The sequence below is a fragment of the Leptodactylus fuscus genome, chromosome 6, assembly GCF_031893055.1.
Source record: "Leptodactylus fuscus isolate aLepFus1 chromosome 6, aLepFus1.hap2, whole genome shotgun sequence".
Classification (NCBI taxonomy): domain Eukaryota; kingdom Metazoa; phylum Chordata; class Amphibia; order Anura; family Leptodactylidae; genus Leptodactylus; species Leptodactylus fuscus.
The window spans coordinates 124,448,766-124,473,485 of NC_134270.1; the positions used below are offsets into that span (position 1 = coordinate 124,448,766).

Genomic DNA, 24,720 nt, shown 5'->3' on the forward strand with positions numbered 1-24,720 from the left:
GCCTCCATCACAGTTTCCGCAGTGAGTCAGCCACAAAAATTGCAGCAAGATGGAGTAGATTCCGCTGTCTGAAAAAAAAGTGTCAGTCACTACCTCTAACTCAAGACAATGGGAGGAAGATTCCAGACATTTTTTTAAGATGATTTTGAAGCAGAATCTGACTCTGAGGCCAGGGAACCATGCTGCGAATACGTCCCCAAATCCATGGGTGAATGTACCCTTAGTTAAAAGAGCTCACTGTTATGGGGAATCCATCAAACCACTCCTTATATCTCAGCTCCATGGCTTCTTCAGAGAGTCATATAAGATGGATTATGATACCAAAGCTGGAATTAGATGGCAATTGTGGCCGTTGTACAACCAAAGATCGCTGGATCACCCTGTGAGTCCTTCATTAATGTTAGTGAATGTAGTTACATTGTAACCCTTAGGTTGCTGCAACTTTTAGGCTAAAGCCCCATGTAGCTAAAAAGCGATGTGAGAAAAACCGCAGTGGAAACGCATTGCGGATTTTCCCGCAGCACTTTTCATATAAAGTCGGCAGAGGTTTCCTTTGTGGAATTTCTGCTTCCATTATACCTATAGAGAAACCGTTGGTGTTTCCGTAGGTATAATTGACATACTGCGATTTCTAAAACCGTAACAGTGTCCCATCCAATAGAACCCCATCCACTTTGCAAGGACTGTAAAACACTGCGGCAGAAAATGTTTGCGCCTTATGGTGCCCCGGACTTAGATGCAAAAAATTAGAGCATTGTTCAATCGTTTTGGGACTAGAAGTCGTGGTTACTGCATCCTAAGGGTCGACTACATTCACTAACATTAGTGAATGAATCACAGAGCAAAGGGATCCGTATACATTAGGGCAGTAGTCTCCAACCTGTTGTGCTCCACTTGTTGCATGCTGGTGGTTCTAGTTCAACTATCAAGGCATGCTGGGGGCTGTAGTTCAGCAACAGCTGGAGATCACATTTTGGAGACCCCTACTTTAGGGCACGTTAAAGGCAATATTCCAGTTGTTTATTTTCTGTATACATTTCCATGTAGTCTGGATTGCATAGGACAGGAATCTGACGTCAGTAAGTGCACAGCTTTCACACCTTCTCCAGCAGCAGAGGGGTGTATACATGTGTGTAGCCTGCAGGCAAAAGGGAGACTCATAGACTGTAGGCAGAAAACACTGTTCCTTTCAGGCAGGCTGGGTCACACACAAGGGCTGAGTCGGCAGTTAAAGGGTGCTGCTTCTCTATATATACAACCTGCAGGGCACAGCTCTCTCAGATAAGATTTAGACAGCTGCTACATAACACTGACCTTACAGCGAAGCCAGCATAAAGGTAAGACTATTTATTGTGTGTATGGAACTAGATCATGCAGTTATATATCATTTGTTATGTGGTTGCAAATATTTATATCTTGGCTATTGTTACATTTTAGGAACATTGCTAATGGATTATTATATTAATATAATAATATTACAGGGTATATTTATGTACTTCTTGCTTTATACAATGATTATAAATTTAACTTCAGCAACAATTCCAACAGTCTGGCCGCCAATGGTCTAGATGCTGAACTATTGGAATCATGAGTAAAATTGGTTATGACATTGTGACATGGTATATCCTATAGGTCACCTGCGTATACAACACATTATGCTTTATTATGCCATTAGAAAGTCACATGCTGTCTTTGTGGGTTGTGACATGAACACCTTAGATGTTTTATTGTATTACAGCCTTGTATGCTATATTTAATAATGACACATTATACTATTTTAACATCTATCTATATCCTATCTATCTATCTATCTATCTATCTAGGCTTCAGAAATGTTGTGTAGCCTTAGGACCGAAACATTGCCTTAGAACAAATCTTCACCCATTTTATTCACATTTTCGTAGTGCTGTCCATCGTTTGCATTTTCTGTCTATCTATTTATCATCTATCTATCATCTATCGATTTCCTATCTATCTATCTATCTATCTATCTATCTATCTATCTATCTATCTATCGTCATCATCTTATCTATCTATCTATCTTTCTATCATCTCTTATCTTTCTATCTATCTATTTATCTATCTATCCATCTATAAATCAATCAATCATCTTATCTATCTATCTATCTAGCTATCATCTATCCATCTGACTATCTTTTATTTATCTTAGAATATATTGTTCTCTGCACTTTATAGGATATGGAAAATTTGTAACCAATCCAATTATGAAATCTTGATCTAAAATACTCTATCGCTTTGTGTCTACAGCTCCTATGCGTCTACGTGTCTCCATGGTAACAGACTACAAATAAATCCTGTAGTGCTGTGTTATTCCACTTCTTCTGCCCCTTCTTCTACAATCTACATATTGGCGAGAAGAGTGGCAGAGGGATGGAAGCACCATGTGACTTCAGGTTCATACTACACAAAGTGGTTGTTTGTAGTCTGTAGTAACAACCAGTGACACATAAGTCTGCATTGTAGCTGTATACACAAATGGTATACACTATACACAAATTCACATCTTTTTTATTTTGAAGCAATGGCTGCCAAAGGGGATAAAGCTTTTAAAATAAATAAAGCACAATGCTACAATCTAGTCAATGGCTTCTTATAGGGGTTTTATAGGATTAGAAAAACTATAGTTGCCTTTTTACAAAAATAGGATCGTACTTGTCTATAGGTTTTATCTGGTAGAGTCCAGTTCTGTTGAAGTAAATGGAACTGAATTGCAATACCACATACAGCTGGCAGACAAGTGAGGCCATGACTTTGGAGGGAAACATCCATGCTTTCGGTGCACCTGCCTGAAGGATATATTTGTCAAAGTCAGAAATATGGCCCATAACTCCATTGCAAAATAGGACAATGCGTCTTGAAATCCTATTAATATTATAAATGTGAAAGTTTGTGGGTTTGTGAGTTTTGGATGTTCGGATGTTTGTTCCTCAATCACGCAAAACCCGCTCCACCGATTTGGCTGAAATTTTCCACAAACATAACTAATACACCCGATTGCGCAATAGGCTACTTTTCGTCACAATAGCGCACATACGTTTCTGCCAGGACCCCCACAAAACCCAAACTCATACCACCATCTCTGCAATCTCACACACTTTGGACCATAGCAAGTCCCAAAATTCCTATTGCCCTCTACAGCCTCGCCCCTAACCCCACACAATCACATATACAGATACTTTACCACTTTGCCCCTCACCTTAACGATACTCCAGGAGGCGCTCTTTAACGCTCCAGAGCAGCCATGTTTGCCAACCCCCACCGCTCTGACAATCCGCAACACCGCCCACCCATGTCAATACCCCTAGGTGGTCTAATAAATAAAAAAAAAAAGTTTTAAAAAAGTAAAAAAAAATATAAAAAAAAATTAAAAATTCAGATCACCCCCCTTTCCCTAGAACACATATAAAAGTAGTTAAATACCGTGAAACACATACATGTTAGGTATCCCCACGTCCGAAATCGCCCGCTCTACAAAGCTATATAAATATTTTTCCTGTTCGGTAAACGCCGTAGCAGGAAAAATGGTCAAAAGTGCCAAACCGCCATTTTTTCACTGTTTTGATTCTGATAAAAATTTGAATAAAAAGTGATCAAAGCAATAACATTTCCCGAAAATGGTAGAACTACAAAGTACACCCGGCCCCGCAAAAAAAGACACCCTATACATCCCCATACACGCACGTATAAAAAAGTTACGGCTGCCGGACTATGGCGACTTTTCAAAAAAAAAAATTTTTTAACACAGTTTTGGATTTTTTTTTAAGGGGTCAAAATGTAAATGAAACCATATAAATTTGGTATCTCCGGAATCGTAACGAAACACAGAATACAGGGGACAGGTCATTTTGGTTGCACAGTGAACGCCGTAAAACCAAAGCCCGTAAGAAAGTCGCAGAAATGCATTTTTTCTTCAAATCCACCCCATTCAGAATTTTTCCCTGCTTCCCAGTACATGATATAGAATAAATAATGGTGGCATCAGGAAGAAAAATTTGTCCCAGGAAAAATTAAGACCTCATATGGCTCTGGGAGCGGAGAAAAACAAAAGATATGGGGTTTGGAAGGAGGGGAGTCAAATCAAAAAATGCCGTCGGCGGGAAAGGGTTAACTTAAAATACTTCTGTCCCAAAGTCACTATGTAAAGTTTCTCACAACACCGTATATATAGCGGCTCTAATACAAAGTAACTTCAACACAAAAGTCTCACGTATTCTCTGAATTACAGCAAAAACAAGATACAAACTTACATTTCATATCCCATACCTTATACACAGTACGAAAACCTTACCCGCGCCTGTATATACCGACTACTACAATCACCGCAGACGAAGTCGCGGGTACCAGCTAGTACAACATATTTCTACCTCAGGTCCATATTAGCATATACTGTCTTGTATACAGGACAAATATTAAATAGGGGTTTGTGACGTAGAAATGCTGAACAAATTATTAAAAATACAAAACTGAATATGCAAACTGACTACATACATACCCCTATTTATAATGTCTGCAGTGTATCTGAGAAAACATGTACCTGGCAACACTTCTGACAACATCAATTTTTTCCCTCCAAGCTTTCATGATGGACCTCCCACATAGGCAATAGACTTCATGGTTGTGGGTGCCATCAAATATGATTATTAAATGTTCAACAATATCTGATGCCGATAACTATGGTATCATGTGTGCAAGAATTGACATATGTAGTTCTTGTAGTAGATAAAAGTAGGAGAAAAAAAGAGATAGAAAAAGATAGATAGATAGTTAGAAGATAGATAGATAGATAGATAGATAGATAGATAGATGAACAAAAAATAAAGGGCACTTTAAGATCTTCAGTGTAAAATAACAGATGGATTTATTTCTAAAAAGCTGTTTCCGTCCTCACGATATAGGACTTCCTATGTTGTGAAGACCAATATGTTGCTTTTTGGAATAAATCCATCTATTTTTTATTTTTTTAAGAATCTTTTGCAATGCTCCTTATATTTTGTTTATATATATGGGATCAAGTAGCATGATCCTGAGGCTTGTACCCAAATCCATAAAGGGTTACTTAAGGGCTCGTTCACATAGGGCAAGAGGGGGTGGATTTTGGCGCTGAATCCACGTCAGAATCCACCCCCTCACAATAGAGGTCTATGTAGACAGCTAGCTTACTGTTTTCCGTGAGCGTCATTTTCCCGCTCATGGGAAAAAGAAGCGAGCCACCCTTTTTTCAGGCGGATTCTGCGGCTGAATCAGTCGCGGTGTCCGCATCGTGGCAGCACGCTCTGGACTAAGCCCATTCAAGCCTACTCTAGAGCGGGAAGCCACAAGTGTCGGAAGCCGCGACACTTGCGGCAGGCGTATTTTGGTCCTATTCTGATAAGGCTACTCGTGTCAAAATCAGGACCAAAATACGCCCCCCCCCTTGCCCTGTGTGAACTAGGCCTAACAACGCTGCAAAGATAATATAGACAGCTGATATGACACAAATGTTCTGTATTTATATATTTCTGTATCATGGATATTTCTATATATAATCTTCTCAGCATGTTTTCTAATAAGTTACTTTCTTTTTCCATTCAAGATTCTTCTTACTCAACAGAGAAACAAACACGGCACAATGTCCCAAGTGATTCCCAACCATGTGTTACGAGTTGGGCAGACTGTCTGTATGACACCAAAAGATGAAATCAGTGGGTTCAGACAAGTTGTTCATCCAAAAGGGATCTCAATTACTTCAAAATGTTCCTACTATACTTCAGAGAGCTATGTCGGACAGATGACATCACATCAAGTAAATGGTCACAGACTGGCTGACACCATTCCTTATGGTGGACAAGAGCCCATGAAGGTACATCAGCCTTTGCCAGGAAATGGTGGTATTAAATCAGTCAACGTGAAGCAACCATCAGAAGCTGAGGCCTGCAATGAAGGTGATCCTTTATCTCCATCACTGGACATTTCCATAGACAATCTCAACCAACTCATTTTACAGTTGGATCCTACTTTCCAACCCTTACCAGTCAACACTGACCTGATAAAGAAAAAACGTGACCCTTCTCCTTGTAGACCGGTGACTACAAAAGTCATCAGTCCTCCAGGTAAGATAACTCTACGGTACAGTTAACTAACAAGAAGTAAGGTTAATATCAGTTTTTTTCTATAAAACCAATTGATATGCTCTACCAAATATAGCATAAAAGAGTCCTCTGAATCTAACAGTACATCTCCAGTATTGGAACAACCCATAATTCTCCACTTACTAAGACACCCCCACTTATATAACACCATATTACTGATGCTAAGTCTCAGACACTGGTGCATATACTGACCCATCAAAAAATTTCCTAGGTGTTTGCAGTTGTGAGTTAAACTATACATATTCAGGACTTCAAATGCACAACCAAGGCCAAAACACATACTGATAGCTCCTGCAAACTGTTTGCAATCCTATCTCAGTCAACAAATACTGATCAAATTTATGCATGTTTTAGATAAGGAGAGCCCAGAAGGAGAATTTACACGTTTTCTTTTGTGCACATTGTAATGGACCCCCCTTGAGATGCCACCACTGAATTATACATTTTATGTGGTTTTGGAAATATGTTTCAATTTTACATCTACTACTAGTCCACTGCCAGACTCAACAAACAAATTATACAGCTTCCCGAGGGCTTGGCAGAAAATATGAGCAGAGGCGCAGTACTGACTTGTATTTGTGATGGTTATGAAATGGGATGCCTGGAAGGCTGGCTTGTCCCGATTAAATCAGACCAGCCCAGTGAGGCAGACTACGCTACTAAATGTTTGTCTTTATGTTAGGAGTCTCAAGAGAACCATCATATCCCAGGTTTATGCCTGCAGGAGCGGGAGTGGTTCATGATGTCAAAGGATGTGTAGACAATATGACAGTGTAGGATTATCATCATGTGCTTACATGTTTAGCCAAAGAAGGATGGATTCTGAGGCTGCTCAAAGAAAATATTACAGTCCACAGTGCAGATTTTGGAAAATAAATCATTATAGTCTATCAGTCTGAGAAGAAGTAATTCAATAGTTTGCCTTAAAATTTCCAAAGTTCCTTGGAACTTCCACCCATCTGTATGTATGGCTGGAGTTAGAGCCCGAAGAGGGTAGTATTATGAAAAAAGAGGTAGGTATCTTCTACACCCGGCTTCCATAAGACTTAACTTTTGTTCCATTTGTTGATTAAAAATGATAAAATACAGTGCAAAGAAGAAAAAGAAAGAAAATACATCGTGGGACAGACAATAAAAAATCGCAGCTCAAAGCTGACGCGTTTCGGTTTGCATATGAACCCTTAATCATAGCATGGCTACAAGAAAATATGCTCTCTGAGTGTTTAAGGTAACTGGAACTGAAAAGCTTAAAGGGTTCTTTCATCACAACATATCACATGCACATATCATGCAGAGTTCTCTAGCTGAATTTATAAGGTTTACAGGTTTTCCAAAACTTAAGACTGAAGATATCTTAATGATTACTATATCTAGAGAAGGTCTAGAGAAGGTCTCAATTTCCTTCTGGCCAACGACAATCCAACATCTTTTTCTGGTTATCTTTTTGAAAGACACTGATTTTACTTTGGTTGGCTGTATGGACAGGTTTGCAGTTTTAACAACTATCATCACATCTCATTGGTTCAAGACACTGACGAGAATTTATCTTCTCAGACAGCGGATATCACTTTGGATATGAGATGGGAGCCTCTATTATGTTGCCTTAAAGCAATAAACCATGACACATATAGAAAGTCCTTTTTGTTGTAACAAGTCAGGAACTGATGGAAAACATTCTTGACATGCAGCACAGGGCGGAGTAGCAGCACACAATGTCCAGAAGTTAACAACTTGTGTTTTTTTTCTTAGAGGTAAAATGCGTTGGAGCAAATCCACCAAAGGTGGTTTGTCATCATGAAAGTATACAAAGATCTTCAAGTCCCACTCCAAGAGTCGAGGGCATTTTGATTGCTCGTGGAACACAGTCAGAAAACATTAGCCCCAATGGCAGCCTTATTTTTAGTGAACCACAGTCACATGGATCATATGCAGGATTCCACCAGGCTACAGAAAACATTGCTATCCCTCGTCAAAAGTCAAGTCAGCAAAATCAGATGGTGTCTACATCATATGGCTCAGATTATACATACCAAGCAAGGCCATCATTCCGCACCAGGGAAGCCTCCATCTTGTCTACTAGTCCGGGGTCAGACACCAGTTATATTTTGGGAAGGTGAGCATACCTGAATGATAATGCTTAATGTATTGATTAAATTCCATTGAATAGATATTTTTGGCTTCTCTTGTATTTAAAAAAACCCTGGCCAATGAAGAGTGCCTTGTGAAAAACCCCTCAATAGTACTTAACAGCTGGGGCTCCACCAGTCCTGTTCAAGTATGACATGACATATTCTTATCTATGTTCTCCTCTTTGTCTCCACAGCACCCACTCTCTCCAGTATGATGATACCGATGGCAACTTTGACTCAAGGATACCAGAAAGTCCTTTTGGTTCACAGGGGTCATTTTCTAATTTACACAGTCCTGTGACCATGTCACCTGCCACACATATAAATCCCTTTGACCACAACAGCAGTTTTAGCCATTTCAAGACATCTCCTTATACCTCTACAAAGAGCCATGCCAACAGTTGTCCACCATCAGTCAACAGCTCTACTATGGACATCCCCATCCTTCTGATCAATGGGTGTCAATGTCCTGAAGATGAGGACATCTCTCCAAAATTATCTAAACAAGTAAACAAGCAAAGAAAGCCAAGTTTCAATAAAACTTCATCTGAATCTTCAATCCCAACATGCACAGACAGTGAGTGATGTGTTCTTTGTTTTTCGTGATGTTTTAACCACTAATGGAGGAAATTTTTATGTTTTTATACCTTTATTCTTTTCATAGATACAAAAAAAGATGGACAACCTGGAATGAAGTTTGTTATGGACACATCCAAGCAATGGTTTAAACCAAACCTATCAAGGGACCAAGGTAAAATTTCTGTATGGATTTACCTCTTCTTTATAGAATTCTGTCCCCTGGTTTTCTAAAGTTGAAGTATTATGTGAATGTTTTGTAATTCTGCATTGTTCATAATACAATGGAAAGAGGAAGTGTATTACGTATGGAAAGCTGAATAGTGCCTTCCGACTCTCCCCACCAAGGCTACTTTTATTATCTGGAAATAGTTGGGTCCATGACTAAGTCTTTCTCAGTAAATGTACCTAGAGTTTTGGAATAAGTCATAAGCTGTGATGACCCTTCCCCCATGTCAAGACTGTCCTAAGATTATTTGGAATTGTGATACTGATGTCAGGTCTCATCATCTGAGGTCACATTTGTCCCTACTTCATATATATGACTATCATTTTGTAGGTTTATTTAGCTTCACTTCCAAATGGAAGGGCATCATATGGTAGATTGGACAAATACTCGATAAACCTAGACTTGGCAATTTGGACAGGATGCCCTTTCGTGGAAAGTATAGAACAGCTAGTGGTGTTGAGAGCTGTATTGTCATAGAAGGTAGATGTACCATACAAATTTCATCTAACTTTAGACTTTCTTCCATTTAACACAGCCATTGAATTTCTAAAAGACAAAGAACCTGGATCGTTCATCATACGTGACAGCACCTCCTATCGTGGATGCTTTGGTTTGGCTGTGAAGGTTCCAGCAATGCCATTAAAGACAGGTTGGTTCACTATAATGAGTCCACTTTGGCTAGGAGGAATAGTCTTAAACAATCCTTATGGAAAATCAATAAGAGTTTTGTCAGTGAACCTTGAGCACCTTAAAATAGGCCGTTGGTTTGGCCATTCTATTTATCACCATGTTTTTAGGTCACAAATTCCTTGTTTGGTTAATTCCTTCCCATAGCTTTGCAACAGACAGATATCCAATATTTTAATACAGAGCTCACAACCTCCTGAATAGACAGTTATGTGATAAAATTCTGTCTGCCTGCAGCCACCAGTAGAGGGCACTTAGGCGCTTACTGTATACATCAGAATAACAGAATTCTGACAACCAATATAACATATCTAAAGTGTATTATGTGTATTCTAGCGGCTTGTTATCTCAATCTTAAGTTATATGGATGTTTATTTTAGTAACCAATTCACTTTGATGTTTTATTGTCTTTTGAACTAAATTACGAGAAAAGTCATTTGGGCTGAATTTGTGCAGGTACAGTCAGGTAACATTAGTCATCCAACCCCTGCTATGGTGAAAGTTTCAGGAGCACTTTGGCAGAAATCCCTCATTGTATATGGCATGTGACTCATGATGCCTCACCCACTCATGTCCTGGAAGTTCAGAAGTCTTTCAGTATGTGAAGAGCCTTCTACCTTACCATGCCTATTATTTCCAGAGTATGTTTTGTACCAAGAACTCTTAACTAAGTTAACCCATAAATTCCAGGGCATCAGATCACGTATTACTATGCTGTTGTTTTAACTACAACATGGATTATTATACTGATGTAGACAACTCTCCTAAAGCCGCATCTACTCCTTTAACAGGCCATGAAACGAATGAACTTGTCCGACACTTCCTGATTGAATCATCTGCAAAAGGCGTTCATCTAAAAGGCGCTTCCGAGGAGCCATATTTTGGTAAGTGTGAATATCACCTAACTGATTTTACTGTACATGGTATCAATGTAGGCCTTACCTTATCATGCATAATGTTTAATCGTAGGAAGCCTCCCTGCATTGGTATATCAGCACACCATCACCCCCTTATCCTTACCATGCAAGCTGTTCATTCCATTCAGAGGTATGTGCAAATTATTGTCTCAAATACAAATTAGAATCTCACTTTTTCTAGTCATTCAATACTGTGCTGTTAATAATATACAGTAGTGAGAGAATAAAAAACATAAGTGCATTCTCCCAGAAACAGCGCCACTCTTGTACATGGGGATGTGTGGTATTGCAGCTCTCCTGCTATTACTACTGGGGAAATTGAAATGCATTTTGAATATAAGACTTGGTGACTTAAGTAAATCTCAATAACCTTGCATTTTCTTCATGCAGCTCAAAATGACAGTGATAGCAGCCCCGATTCTTCTCCAGAAGGAGCTTGTGATTTCAGGACATCAGCAGGTGAGTACAAGGGCCCAAGTGTATGACCTGGTAACCATCTCGTTCATTTATATAATTACCACTTAAAGGGCTTGTCCAGGGCTAGGAAAAAGGAGTCTGCTTTTATTTTCTCAAAACAGCGCCTCTCTTGGACTACGTCTGGTATTGCAGCTTAGTCCTGTTTACTTGGGCTGAAGAATCAGACACAGACCATGGATAACAGAAGTGCTGTTACTGGAAAATAAAAGCAGACCCTCTTTTTTATAATCTCAAAAAATCCCTTTAGGCCAAGGACACACTAAACATACAGTGGGGTTTATACCGCATTTCATCCATATACCTGCAGCGCACAATGGCTTGCCTTTAGAGCTTTGAACGTACGTCTATGGGCGCCATCTGTTACCATAAGTCAAGTAGTCTAAGGTTCTTTGTCAGAATGATTTCCTAGAGGCCAAAATATTCAGCTGCCACCAAATATCAGCAGGTTCCTGACGGGTAACCTAAATGTTCAGCTCCCTGTCAGTAGGTTCCTGACGGGTAACCTAAATGTTCAGCACCCTGTAAGTAGGTTCCTGAAGGGTAACCTATTTTTCTTATTCCCTTCAGCATGCAACGTCTTGTATTTGAAGTCAGTCAGCACAGAGACCTTGACAGGATCCAGCGCTATCCAGAAAGCCGTGACTATCATCTTTGAGAGAGAAGACCAGATTGTGCCCACCATTGTAAACTTCAAAGCTGCAGAACAAGGAGTCACCTTAACTGATGTTCAGCGCAAGTAAGGATTTCACTGATCTGAAAATGTGACGTCATTTCTAGAGATGAGCGAACAGTGTTCTATCGAACTCATGTTCGATCGCATATTAGGCTGTTCGGCATGTTCGAATCGAATCGAACACCGCGTGGTAAAGTGCGCCATTACTCGATTCCCCTCCCACCTTCCCTGGCGCCTTTTTTGCTCCAATAACAGCGCAGGGTAGGTGGGACAGGAACTACGACACCGGTGACGTTGAAAAAAGTAGGCAAAACCCATTGGCTGCCGAAAACATGTGACCTCTAATTTAAAAGAACAGCGACGCCCAGCTTCGCGTCATTCTGAGCTTGCAATTCACCGGGGACGGAGGTTTCCGTCCAGTTAGCTAGGGCTTAGATTCTGGGTAGGCAGGGACAGGCTAGGATAGGAAGAAGAAGACAACCAACAGCTCTTATAAGAGCTAAATTCCAGGGAGAAGCTTGTCAGTGTAACGTGGCACTGACGGGCTCAATCGCCGCAACCCAGCTTTCCGCGGATCCTGAATGGAATACACTGACAGTGTATTCCCGTATACCCGATATATACCCCCGATACCCGTTCCAACGGTGTGCCCCCCCACCTTCACCCCAGAAATACCCTGCAAGTCCCCTAGCAATAGAATTGGGGCTATATACACCCACTATTTTTGCTACTGCCATATAGTGCCATTGTCTCACTGGGAATTCAAAGAATATATTGGGCTTACATATAACTTCAATTCCAGGGAGAAGCTTGTCAGTGTAACGTGGCACTGACGGGCTCAATCGCCGCAACCCAGCTTTCCCAGGATCCTGAATGGAACACACTGACAGTGTATTCCCGTATACCCCATATATACACCCCAAATCCCCGTTCCAACGGTGTGCCCCCCCACCTTCACCTCAGAAATACCCTGCAAGTCCCCTAGCAATAGAATTGGGGCTATATACACCCACTATTTTTGCTACTGGTATATAGTGCCATTGTCTGACTGGGAATTCAAAGAATATATTGGGGTTACGTGCACCCACAATTTTTGCTACTGGTATATAGTGCCATTGTCTCACTGGGAATTCAAAGAATATATTGGGGTTACGTGCACCCACAATTTTTGCTACTGGTATATAGTGCCATTGTCTGACTGGGAATTCAAAGAATATATTGGGGTTACAAATACCCTCATTTCTTGCTACTGCCATATAGTGCCAGTTTCTGACTGGTAATTCAAAGAATATATTGGGGTTACGTGCACCCACAATTTTTGCTACTGGTATATAGTGCCATTGTCTGACTGGGAATTCAAAGAATATATTGGGGTTACAAATACCCTCATTTCTTGCTACTGGTATATAGTGCCATTGTCTGACTGGGAATTCAAAGAATATATTGGGGTTACAAATACCCTCATTTCTTGCTACTGGTATATAGTGCCATTGTCTGACTGGGAATTCAAAGAATATATTGGGGTTACAAATACCCTCATTTCTTGCTACTGCCATATAGTGCCAGTTTCTGACTGGTAATTCAAAGAATATATTGGGGTTACGTGCACCCACAATTTTTGCTACTGGTATATAGTGCCAATTTCTAACTGGGAATTCAAAATGCGCAAGGCTCCCGGAAAGGGACGTGGACGAGGCCGTGGGCGAGGTCGGGGGAATGGTTCTGGGGAGCAAGGTAGCAGTGAAGCCACAGGGCGTCCCGTGCCTACTCCTGTGGGGCAGCAAGCATTGCGCCACTCCACAGTGCCAGGGTTGCTTGCCACATTAACTAAATTGCAGGGTACAAACCTTAGTAGGCCCGAGAACCAGGAACAGGTCTTGCAATGGCTGTCAGAGAACGCTTACAGCACATTGTCCAGCAGCCAGTCAGACTCTGCCTCCTCTCCTCCTATTACCCAACAGTCTTGTCCTCCTTCCTCCCAAAATTCCCAAGCTTCACAGAACAATAACCCCAACTGTCCCTGCTCCCCAGAGCTGTTCTCCGCTCCTTTCATTGTCCCTCAACCTGCCTCTCCACGTCACGATTCCACGAACCTAACAGAGGAGCATCTGTGTCCAGATGCTCAAACACTAGAGTCTCCTCCATCTCCGTTCGATTTGGTGGTGGATGACCAGCAACCCACCCTCATCGACGATGATGTGACGCAGTTGCCGTCAGGGCATCCAGTTGACCGGCGCATTGTGCGGGAGGAGGAGATGAGACAGGAGTTGGAAGAGGAAGTGGTGGATGATGAGGACACTGACCCGACCTGGACAGGGGGATGTCAAGCGGGGAAAGTAGTGTGGATGTTGAGGCAGGTGCAGCACCAAAAAGGGTAGCTAGAGGCAGAGGCAGAGGTCAGCAGCTTAGGCGAAGCCAGGCCACACCCGGAATCTCCCAAGATGTTCCAGTTCGTACCCAGCCCCGAAAAACTCCCACCTCGAGGGCACGTTTCTCGAAGGTGTGGAGTTTTTTCAAGGAATGCGCCGAGGACAGATATAGTGTTGTCTGCACAATTTGCCTCTCGAAATTGATTAGGGGCTCTGAGAAGAGCAACCTGTCCACAACTTCAATGCGCCGTCATTTGGAATCCAAGCACTGGAATCAGTGGCAGGCAGCAACGGCAGGACAAAGGCCGCCTGCCGTTTACGCCACTGCCACTGCCTCTGCCACTGCCTCTGCCTCTGCCACTGCCACTGCTGACTGTGCTGGCGATGCACTCCAGAGGACGAGCCAGGACACCACTTCATCTGCCTCCGCCACTTTGTTGACTTCTCCCTCATCCTCCCCTGTTCCTGTCTTATCTCCTTCTCCTGCACCATCAAAGGCACCATCAGGCGCTTCTTTACAACAACCCACCATCTCTCAGACATTGGAGCGGCGGCAGAAATACACTGCTAACCACCCACACGCGCAAGCCTTGAACGCCAACATCGCTAAACTGCTGGCCCAGGAGATGTTGGCGTTCCGGCTTGTTGAAACTCCCGCCTTCCTGGACCTGATGGCAACTGCGGCACCTCGCTATGCCGTCCCTAGCCGTCACTACTTCTCCCGGTGTGCCGTCCCCGCCTTGCACCAGCACGTGTCACTCAACATCAGGCGGGCCCTTAGTTCCGCGCTTTGCACAAAGGTCCACTTGACCACCGACGCGTGGACAAGTGCATGCGGACAGGGACGCTACATTTCACTGACGGCACACTGGGTGAATGTAGTTGAGGCTGGGACTGCTTCCCAAACTGGCCCGGTGTACCTCGTCTCCCCGCCTAACATTCCTGGCAGGGACACGAGAAGAACACCCCCCTCCTCCTCCTCCTCTACCGCCTCCTCCTCCGCCACTGCCTCCTCCTCCGCCACCGCCTCCTCCTCCGCTGTTAGATTGACCCCAGCTACGAGTTGGAAACGTTGCAGCACTGGCGTTGGTAGACGTCAGCAGGCTGTACTGAAGCTGATCAGCTTGGGGGACAGACAGCACACTGCCTCCGAGGTGAGGGATGCCCTCCTCGATGAGACGGCAATATGGTTTGAGCCGCTGAACCTGGGCCCAGGCATGGTCGCTTGTGATAACGGCCGGAACCTGGTAGCAGCTCTGGAGCTTGCCGGACTCCAACATGTTCCATGCCTGGCCCACGTCTTCAACCTAGTGGTGCAACGTTTCCTAAAGAGCTACCCCAATGTTCCAGAGCTACTGGTGAAAGTGCGGCGCATGTGCGCCCACTTTCGCAAGTCGACAGTAGCCGCTGCTAGCTTAAAATCTCTCCAGCAACGCCTGCATGTGCCACAACACCGGCTTTTGTGCGACGTCCCCACACGCTGGAACTCAACGTTTCAGATGTTGAATAGAGTGGTTGAGCAGCAGAGACCTTTGATGGAATACCAGCTACAAAACCCTAGGGTGCCACTAAGTCAGCTGCCTCAGTTTCACATCCATGAGTGGCCATGGATGAGAGACCTTTGTGACATCCTACGGGTCTTTGAGGAGTCCACAAGGAGGGTGAGCTCTGAGGATGCGATGGTGAGCCTTACAATCCCGCTCTTGTGTGTTCTGAGAGAATCCCTGATTGACATCAGGGATAACTCAGATCACACAGAGGAGTTAGGGATAGCATCCGATCCGTCACAGCTGGAGAGTAGGTCCACACATCTGTCCACTTCACTGCGTTTAATGGAGGAGGAGGAGGAGGAGGAGGAGGAGGAAGAAGAGTTGTCCGATGATGTGATGGTGATACAGGAGGCTTCCGGGCAACTTCGAATCGTCCCATTGTTGCAGCGCGGATGGGTAGACATGGAGGATGAGGAGGAAATGGAGATTGAACTTTCCGGTGGGGCCAGAGGAGTCATGCCAACTAACACTGTGGCAGACATGGCTGAGTTCATGTTGGGGTGCTTTACAACCGACAAGCGTATTGTCAAAATCATGGAGGACAACCAGTACTGGATCTTTGCTATCCTTGACCCCCGGTATAAAAACAACATCTCGTCTTTTATTCCGGTAGAGGGGAGGGCCAATCGCATCAATGGTTGCCACAGGCAATTGGTGCAGAATATGATGGAGATGTTTCCAGCATGTGACGTTGGCGGCAGGGAGGGCAGTTCCTCCAGTAGGCAACCAAGTTCTCACCGGTCCACACAAACGAGGGGCACACTGTCTAAGGTCTGGGACACCTTGATGGCACCCCCTCGCCAAAGTGCCGCCACGGAGGGTCCTAGTGTCACCAGGCGTGAGAAGTATAGGCGCATGTTGCGGGAATACCTTTCCGACCACAGCCCTGTCCTCTCCGACCCCTCTGCGCCCTACACGTATTGGGTGTCAAAGTTGGACCTGTGGCTTGAACTTGCCCTATATGCCTTGGAGGTGCTGTCCTGTCCTGCCGCCAGCGTCCTATCTGAGAGGGTGTTCAGTGCAGCCGGTGGCATCATCACTGACAAGCGCACCCGTCTGTCAGCTGAGAGTGCCGACCGGCTCACTTTGATAAAAATGAACCACCACTGGATAGAGCCTTCATTTTTGTGCCCACCTGTGTAAAGCACCCCAACATGAAACTCCATGTCTGTACTCAAGCTCTCCAATTCCTCCGCATCCTCATACTCATCCACCATAAGCGTTGCACAATTCTGCTAATACTAGGCTCCCTCCACCCTGATTTCCCCCAACTCTGCTGGTTAGAGGCTCCCTCCACCCTGATTTCCACCAACTCTGCTGGTTAGAGGCTCCCTCCACCCTGCTTTCCCACAACTCTGCTGGTTAGAGGCTCCCTCCACCCTGCTTTCCCACAACTCTGCTGGTTAGAGGCTCCCTCCACCCTGCTTTCCCACAACTCTGCTGGTTAGAGGCTCCCTCCACCCTGATTTCCACCAACTCTGCTGGTTAGAGGCTCCCTTCACCCTGCTTTCCCACAACTCTGCTGGTTAGAGGCTCCCTCCACCCTGATTTCCACCAACTCTGCTGGTTAGAGGCTCCCTCCACCATGAATTGGTCCAAACTGGGCTGTTTAGAGGCTCCCTCCACCATGAATTGGTCCAAACTGGGGTTTTTAGAGGCTCCCTCCACCATGAATTGGTCCAAACTGGGGTTTTTAGAGGCTCCCTCCACCATGAATTGGTCCAAACTGGGGTTTTTAGAGGCTCCCTCCACCATGAATTGGTCCAAACTGGGCTGTTTAGAGGCTCCCTCCACCATGAATTGGTCCAAACTGGGGTTTTTAGAGGCTCCCTCCACCATGAATTGGTCCAAACTGGGGTTTTTAGAGGCTCCCTCCACCATGAATTGGTCCAAACTGGGGTTTTTAGAGGCTCCCTCCACCATGAATTTGCCCAAACTGGGCTGTTTAGAGGCTCCCTCCACCATGAATTTGCCCAAACTGGGCTGTTTAGAGGCTCCCTCCACCATGAATTGGTCCAAACTGGGGTTTTTAGAGGCTCCCTCCACCATGAATTTGCCCAAACTGGGCTGTTTAGAGGCTCCCTCCACCATGAATTTGCCCAAACTGGGCTGTTTAGAGGCTCCCTCCACCATGAATTGGTCCAAACTGGGGTTTTTAGAGGCTCCCTCCACCATGAATTGGTCCAAACTGGGCTGTTTAGAGGCTCCCTCCACCATGAATTGGTCCAAACTGGGGTTTTTAGAGGCTCCCTCCACCATGAATTGGTCCAAACTGGGGTTTTTAGAGGCTCCCTCCACCATGAATTGGTCCAAACTGGGGTTTTTAGAGGCTCCCTCCACCATGAATTTGCCCAAACTGGGCTGTTTAGAGGCTCCCTCCACCATGAATTTGCCCAAACTGGGCTGTTTAGAGGCTCCCTCCACCATGAATTGGTCCAAACTGGGGTTTTTAGAGGCTCCCTCCACCATGAATTGGTCCAAACTGGGGTTTTTAGAGGCTCCCTCCACCATGAATTTGCCCAAACTGGGCTGTTTAGAGGCTCCCTCCACCATGAATTTGCCCAAACTCTGCTGGTTAGAGGCTCAATCCACCCTGATTTTCAAAACAAATGTTGGTGCCAACCTCAACTTACTACAAGGGCCAAATTCACTGCTGGTGACAAGCTCTCCTCACTGCAAGTGCCAAATACACATGTTTCAAGGTGTTTTCCTACTGTCAGAGAGGTGGTATTGAGTGTGTAAAGTGTGTAGTTGTTAGGCTGTGATGTTGGGGTAATAGAGGGTCTTTGGTGTGTTAGATGCCCCCAGACATGCTTCCCCTGCTGTCCCAGTGTCATTCCAGAGGTGTTGGCATCATTTCCTGGGGTGTCATAGTGGACTTGGTGACCCTCCAGACACGGATTTGGGTTTCCCCCTTAACGAGTATCTGTTCCCCATAGACTATAATGGGGTTCGAAACCCGTTCGAACACACAAACATTGAGCGGCTGTTCGAATCGAATTTCGAACCTCGAACATTTTAGTGTTCGCTCATCTCTAGTCATTTCCCTCACTTGTCATTGACAAAGCTGACTAATCTCTTCACCTTCTCTTCTCTTTCCAGAGTATTTTTCAGACGTCACTATCCTGTGACATCCCTCAGCTTTTGTAGCGTGGATCCTGAGCACAGGAAGTAAGTGAACCGAAAGACATATTATACTTACATATTAAACTGGAGGAAATGAAGAATACATGAGAGAGGACTATATGTATCCACCAGTTAGAAGTAATATTTCAACATTGCAGCAGTAAGGCTTTGTTCACGTTGGCACCTGGCTTATTTTGTACAACAGATTCCAACAATGTCAATGGATCCCATTGACTTCCAAAGGTGTCCTCTGGGACTATGTTTGTGGGGTTTCAGTGCAGGAATAACACTATATTCCTTATATCAATGTGATAGAATTGGCCACAGATGATGTGAATGGATTCTCCAAGGCAAATTTGAACATAATCTTTGTATTCAAGGATCAGTTTACCAGACAGGGTGCTGTTACCAAAGCCCAACATTTACATAGTGACTGTCTATCGTTATAAGCCAGATTGATGTCTGCTATGACACAGTGGGCTCACACTTATTCCCCTATAACTGTAAGGAAACATGAACATAACCATACAGACATGCCATTGTATGCTATAAACTGCCTAAATAATACTATCATATAGTGTACAAGTAATTATACTATAAAATATCCTAATAATACCACTATACAGTGCACAGATAACGACACTAAGCCATACAATATCTGGTTAGTACAGTTAGTAAAACTTAAAGGGAATCTACCACCTGCCCCAAGCATATCCAGCCATCGCCACCATGTTACAGAACACTTTACAATGATAAATACCAGACATCTGTTATGGATCTGAGAAAAACAAATTTGAAGTGTTATGCACATTAGGTATCTGGTGCACTGGGGGTGGACCTTCACCCCTTGGAGCAGGGCTGTTGCTATTCAAGTAGGATGGGTGATGTTTTGGCAGTGGGAATATCAACACTCACTATATGGGGTCTGAGTCGCAAAAGCAGTGCTCCAGGGAGCTGAAGACCCGCCCCCACTGCACCAACCACCTCATTTGCATAAGACAGTTTTTCTCCAAATCTACAAACGTGATACACGTAACAAAGGTACTGAGCACGGTAAGATGCTCTGAACATGGCGGTGACACATGACTATGCTTGAGGAAGGTGGATCGATGGAGCTGAGCTGTAATACTGAGGCACAGTCACGGTGTAATGTGCAAATCCTTCTACTTTTGGTTCTCTACTTAGTGCAGAAAACTTCCCAGTGAGGTGATAACCAGTGTTCTCATATTGATGTCCTCTCCTAAGGATAGGAAGTCTTGGAAAACCCCTTTAAAACCCAGATTCAGTGTACAAGTACCCAAAGAAGGATTCATCACTATCTCACCACATGCCTTGGGCTATAAATGCCATTAGCACATATCTATCTGGCTTGTCATACAGGAGACTTCCACAGGATAAGAGCTGAAAACCTGACGATATCTTAAGTATTAGGGACAAATAGTTGCTAGGTAAACAGACATGTTTATAAGGAGGGTGTACTCGTAATACATAAGGTGTGGTCCTTATTGATACGGATAACTGAGATATGGGTCATTGTGGCTGTGATGTAGCAATAGCTGGATGATAGACTTTGGCGATGAGCAACAGTGTTATTTGTCCTAAAAAACTGAATGTGGAGGTCTAATTATTATGACGGGTGAGCAGGTCTGAGGAACGTGTCGGGGCATGGTAAGGGTGGAGCCCACCACATGCCACTACGTTACACAAAGACTAGCTGGAAGGAAAGTAAGTGAACAAGCTGTGAGTAATAGCAGCCCCAGACTGTGTGCTGAAGGCAAACCTACACGACATTACATTATGTCACGTCCCCATTCCATCACTATGTGTCACCCAAGGCTATTACACATGTGTTATAACATGACATTGGACACAGGAATGCCACAATTGCATGGAATCTGTATAGAAAAATCACATACATGTTGGATATACCATTAAGCAACAACTTCTAGATATAAATATAAAAGGGGGAAAAATTCCTAATAGGCTATGGCTACATGACTCATGTTAGTGAATGTGACCCTGAGTGTGCCACAACTTCTAGTGCCACGACTTCTAGTGCCACGACTTCTAGTGCCACGACTTCTAGTGCCACAACTTTTAGTGCCATGACTTCTAGTGCCACAACTTCTAGTGCCATGACTTCTAGTGCCACAACTTCTAGTGCCACGACTTCTAGTGCCATGACTTCTAGTGCCACAACTTCTAGTGCCACGACTTCTAGTGCCACGACTTCTAGTGCCACGACTTCTAGTGCCATGACTTCTAGTGCCACGACTTCTAGTGCCACGACTTCTAGTGCCACGACTTCTAGTGCCACAACTTCTAGTGCCATGACTTCTAGTGTCATAACTTCCAGCTGCAAAAAACGTCTCAAAGTCTCCATTCACTAACATAAGAGAGTGAGTTGCGAAGTGGCTCAGCCATCTTTGGTCACACGACGGGAGTTGAGGCCTAAACTGCCATGTGGCCCTAGCCTTATTCCAGCATAGTAAGCCAGTCATTTTAAATAATGTCATTCTTCTTAGCTGCCAGGAGAGGGCACTCTTTGATCTGTCATACTAACATTAATGTGTTTTCTATTTCAGGTGGCAGAGACATTGCAGACCTTCCAGGTAAGACATTGTGCAGGATTCAATTATCAAACCTTTCTTTTTCTTGACAACTAGACAAGCCATGAAAATCACTAAGGTTCAGATGAGGCTGTTTAGGTCATTTATGATCCAACATGGAATGGTCTTGAGTTGTTGGCCAAATAAGGGCATCTTAAACATTGGAGGAGAGACAAAAGCCCCTCTGACTCAAATTATTTTACATACATACCCAGAATTGCTCCAGGTTAGAATCATAGATAGCTATGGGGAAGATGACAGGCCACTCCTTGCCCACTATGGATCATGTCTACGATCTTCCGCTTAGAAGTAGTTGTGGGGGCAATTAAATATTGCAGTACCATACACAGCCTATAAGCAAGAGTGGTATTAAAAAATATAATAAAAAAATAACTCCTTCCTTCTAATCCTGGACAACACCTTTAATGCACATCTTATGTGACATACTGCTTGTCCCTTCTATCCTGTGTACTTCCTAACAATTCTATTTCTTTTCTCCTTTTTAGGATTTTTGGTTTTGTGGCAAAGAATCCAACAGATCCTTCCGATAATGTGTGCCATATATTTGCTGAGTACGATGCCATCCAACCTGCCTCACCACTCATTAGTTTCCTGACAAACTTGATACAGCAGCAGGACAGAGTGTAATTCCTGTCTCCTCCACTAGAGGTGATATTGCTCATATCTATGGCTATCCATATATTATCCAAGATCTGGAGAACTATGGTATCCAAATATTTGTGGACATTGGACCGGAATGACCTGCTGATCATCAGGCCACTCATCCATACTTGTTGGTCTATGAACTTTTATCATTTTTTTTATTTATGTTCATGTGTATTACAACCAACCCTATGGAGAATGAACCGAGTCTCAGAGTTCAGTGGAAATTGGAGGTATCACTTTCTGGCTTATGTGAGTGTGATCGCACTAGGTTGTGCACAGGCAATACTGACAGAACCTTAATGCCCCCCGCCCTAATACAGTATAATGATGAGTAACCTATTTGGGGTTATCCATACATGGTACAGCTTCGTATGCTCTGCACACTGGTTAACACAGGAGCATTGTCAAGTCAGAGAACATGAATAAATGAGAATCAGATTTTTTTTATATTTTATTGTAGAAGCAACTAGTTATAGGTTCATGAAGACAGAGAGGTATAATAGTCATCACGTATGAAAGAGAAGAGGAATAAACAAGGGTGCTGCCGATACCAACCATCTCCTTGCTGTCTGGTGTTGAAATCTTATTGTTTTCTATAGACACCATGTTAATTCTTATTTGCAATGGTTTTCTATCATTAATATCATTGACGCTTGTGCATAAGACCCCACTTATGACCACTTTAGGCAGCAGCCAAATATTACATATAGTCTAGGTGTGCATAAAAAGGAATAGCAGATGAAAAGCTTAGCAAATAATACTACATAGGATTCTTCTGCTTAACCATGCAGACCCCTTTTAAGAGACTCGCATCTCACTAATATTTTCTATTTGCCTCTATGCACTTTGTCCATGTTGGACTATATTTACTGGATTTATGTTATTTATATTTTTGTAGTCTGTAAAATATTTTTTAATGGTTTGACTGAAAATTTTAATGGTTTGATTGTAGCAAATCCCATGCCCACTTTGTGGTAAAAATCGCTGTGCGGACACGCTACGATTTCCAAAACCAGTGTGGTTTTGAAAATCGCCATATGTCAATTATATCTACGGAATTGCCGACGGATTCCCCATAGGTATAATTGTAACAGAAAGTCCACCGAGGAAAATTCTGAAAACTTTCTGTTTAAAGTGTTACAAAAAGAACCGTGATGCGTTGCTGCTGCGGTTTTTCCCACAAAGCTTCTTTGATGTGGGACGTTCCGTGTGGCCTTAGACTTAAAGTCGAACATTTGAGAACTCTATGTGCTGCCATCATTATAGATCTGAATTATTCTGTCCATATCCTGCTAATGACAGATGCATAGACCTGGATTGATTTAACACTGGTTATTAAAGATCTATGACAAGCATCTTGTGTCTTATGTTGTTTCTTTTTCTTGTGCTTACATCTGTTTTCACCAAGGCTACTTTCTGACTACTGTCTTTCTGTCCATTGCTCTGATCCATCATAGGACAATAGTCCGTAAAGCTGACAGTAGGATAGATGCAGATGGAGCACCTTCTGTCTTTACCCATCATCATCCACTAAGGCCTTCTTCCATCTTATTCATTATTATTTTAACTGGTAGATTAAGTCCTTCTGTTTGAGAGAATAAATGGAATTGGTGGGGGAGGAGGGCCTGTAGAAGAAATCTTTCCACATTTGCAACCTATTGCACTGTTTCATGCAAGAATCAACTGTTTTGTGCATATAACTCCTATGAAGACCTATATGCCTCCATGGATACATACTAAAGACAATAGTGCTTTGGGTCCTTTATTATCTGTCTAGACACAATAGCTTGTTCATATATTCGGCTGTGGTACAATAGCTCGCCCCAGTCACGGAACAAGTATTATACTCCCTACTGATCACACACTACTCATAATAAGCAATAATTTGTATATCTATCTCCCACTGACATATTACAATATTTAGTAGCAGTGCTGTGGTCCTGCACCCAGGACCTGTATCGGCATGTTCCTGTCGTCTGAACTTTCTTTATTATTCATATCTTTAACAACCACAACTATTGTATAGTATCCCACAATAGCAACAATAACAAGTAAGCTATATATGAAGACTGTGATGGTAAATAGGACATCGCTACTTGACGTCACTGTCCTCGGATCACTTGGTCCATTTATAGCTGCTACCCCCAAAATTGCTGAATCCTTCAGACCCAGTGGAATGTGGCATCATTTGAGTCCAAGCCATGTCTGACATGGAACATTCATCTTCTCTGCTAAACAAAAAAACGTCTAGTTACACATGACTGCCGGTGCAGACCTTTAGGTTTTATATTAATTAACAGGCAAAGCCAAGGTCAGCTGTTTTGTGGATCAACGTGCCAGGATCAGCATTTCAGAATCACTATTCATGACACTGACCTTGCAAGAGACTAATGAGAAACATGACTGAAAGCAAAATGTGAAGCAATTGTAGAGATCATTTAGGTTCTTCAGACCAGGCGTCATGTTATTATGATAACAGTAAACCTGTTTGTGCTTCTGATGTTGGACAAATCTTAATAAAGTCAATTGGTGACCATGCACAAGGACATACCTACCACAGAGG

The 24,720-nt window shown here is 43.2% G+C and overlaps 1 protein-coding gene across 1 annotated transcript; it reads left to right on the forward strand.

Moving 5' to 3' along the window:
- Window positions 1–1,285: 1,285 nt before the first annotated feature.
- TNS4 (tensin 4) lies at window positions 1,286–23,090 on the forward strand. The gene is made up of 13 exons (XM_075278281.1): window positions 1,286–1,337; window positions 5,594–6,110; window positions 7,899–8,262; window positions 8,473–8,855; window positions 8,943–9,029; window positions 9,619–9,732; window positions 10,562–10,654; window positions 10,740–10,817; window positions 11,078–11,146; window positions 11,732–11,900; window positions 18,859–18,927; window positions 21,468–21,494; window positions 21,998–23,090. Exons 2-13 carry the CDS (start codon window positions 5,630–5,632, stop codon window positions 22,137–22,139), a joined length of 2,076 nt encoding a protein of 691 aa, XP_075134382.1. The 5' UTR covers window positions 1,286–1,337; window positions 5,594–5,629; the 3' UTR covers window positions 22,140–23,090.
- The last annotated feature ends 1,630 nt before the right edge of the window (window positions 23,091–24,720 follow it).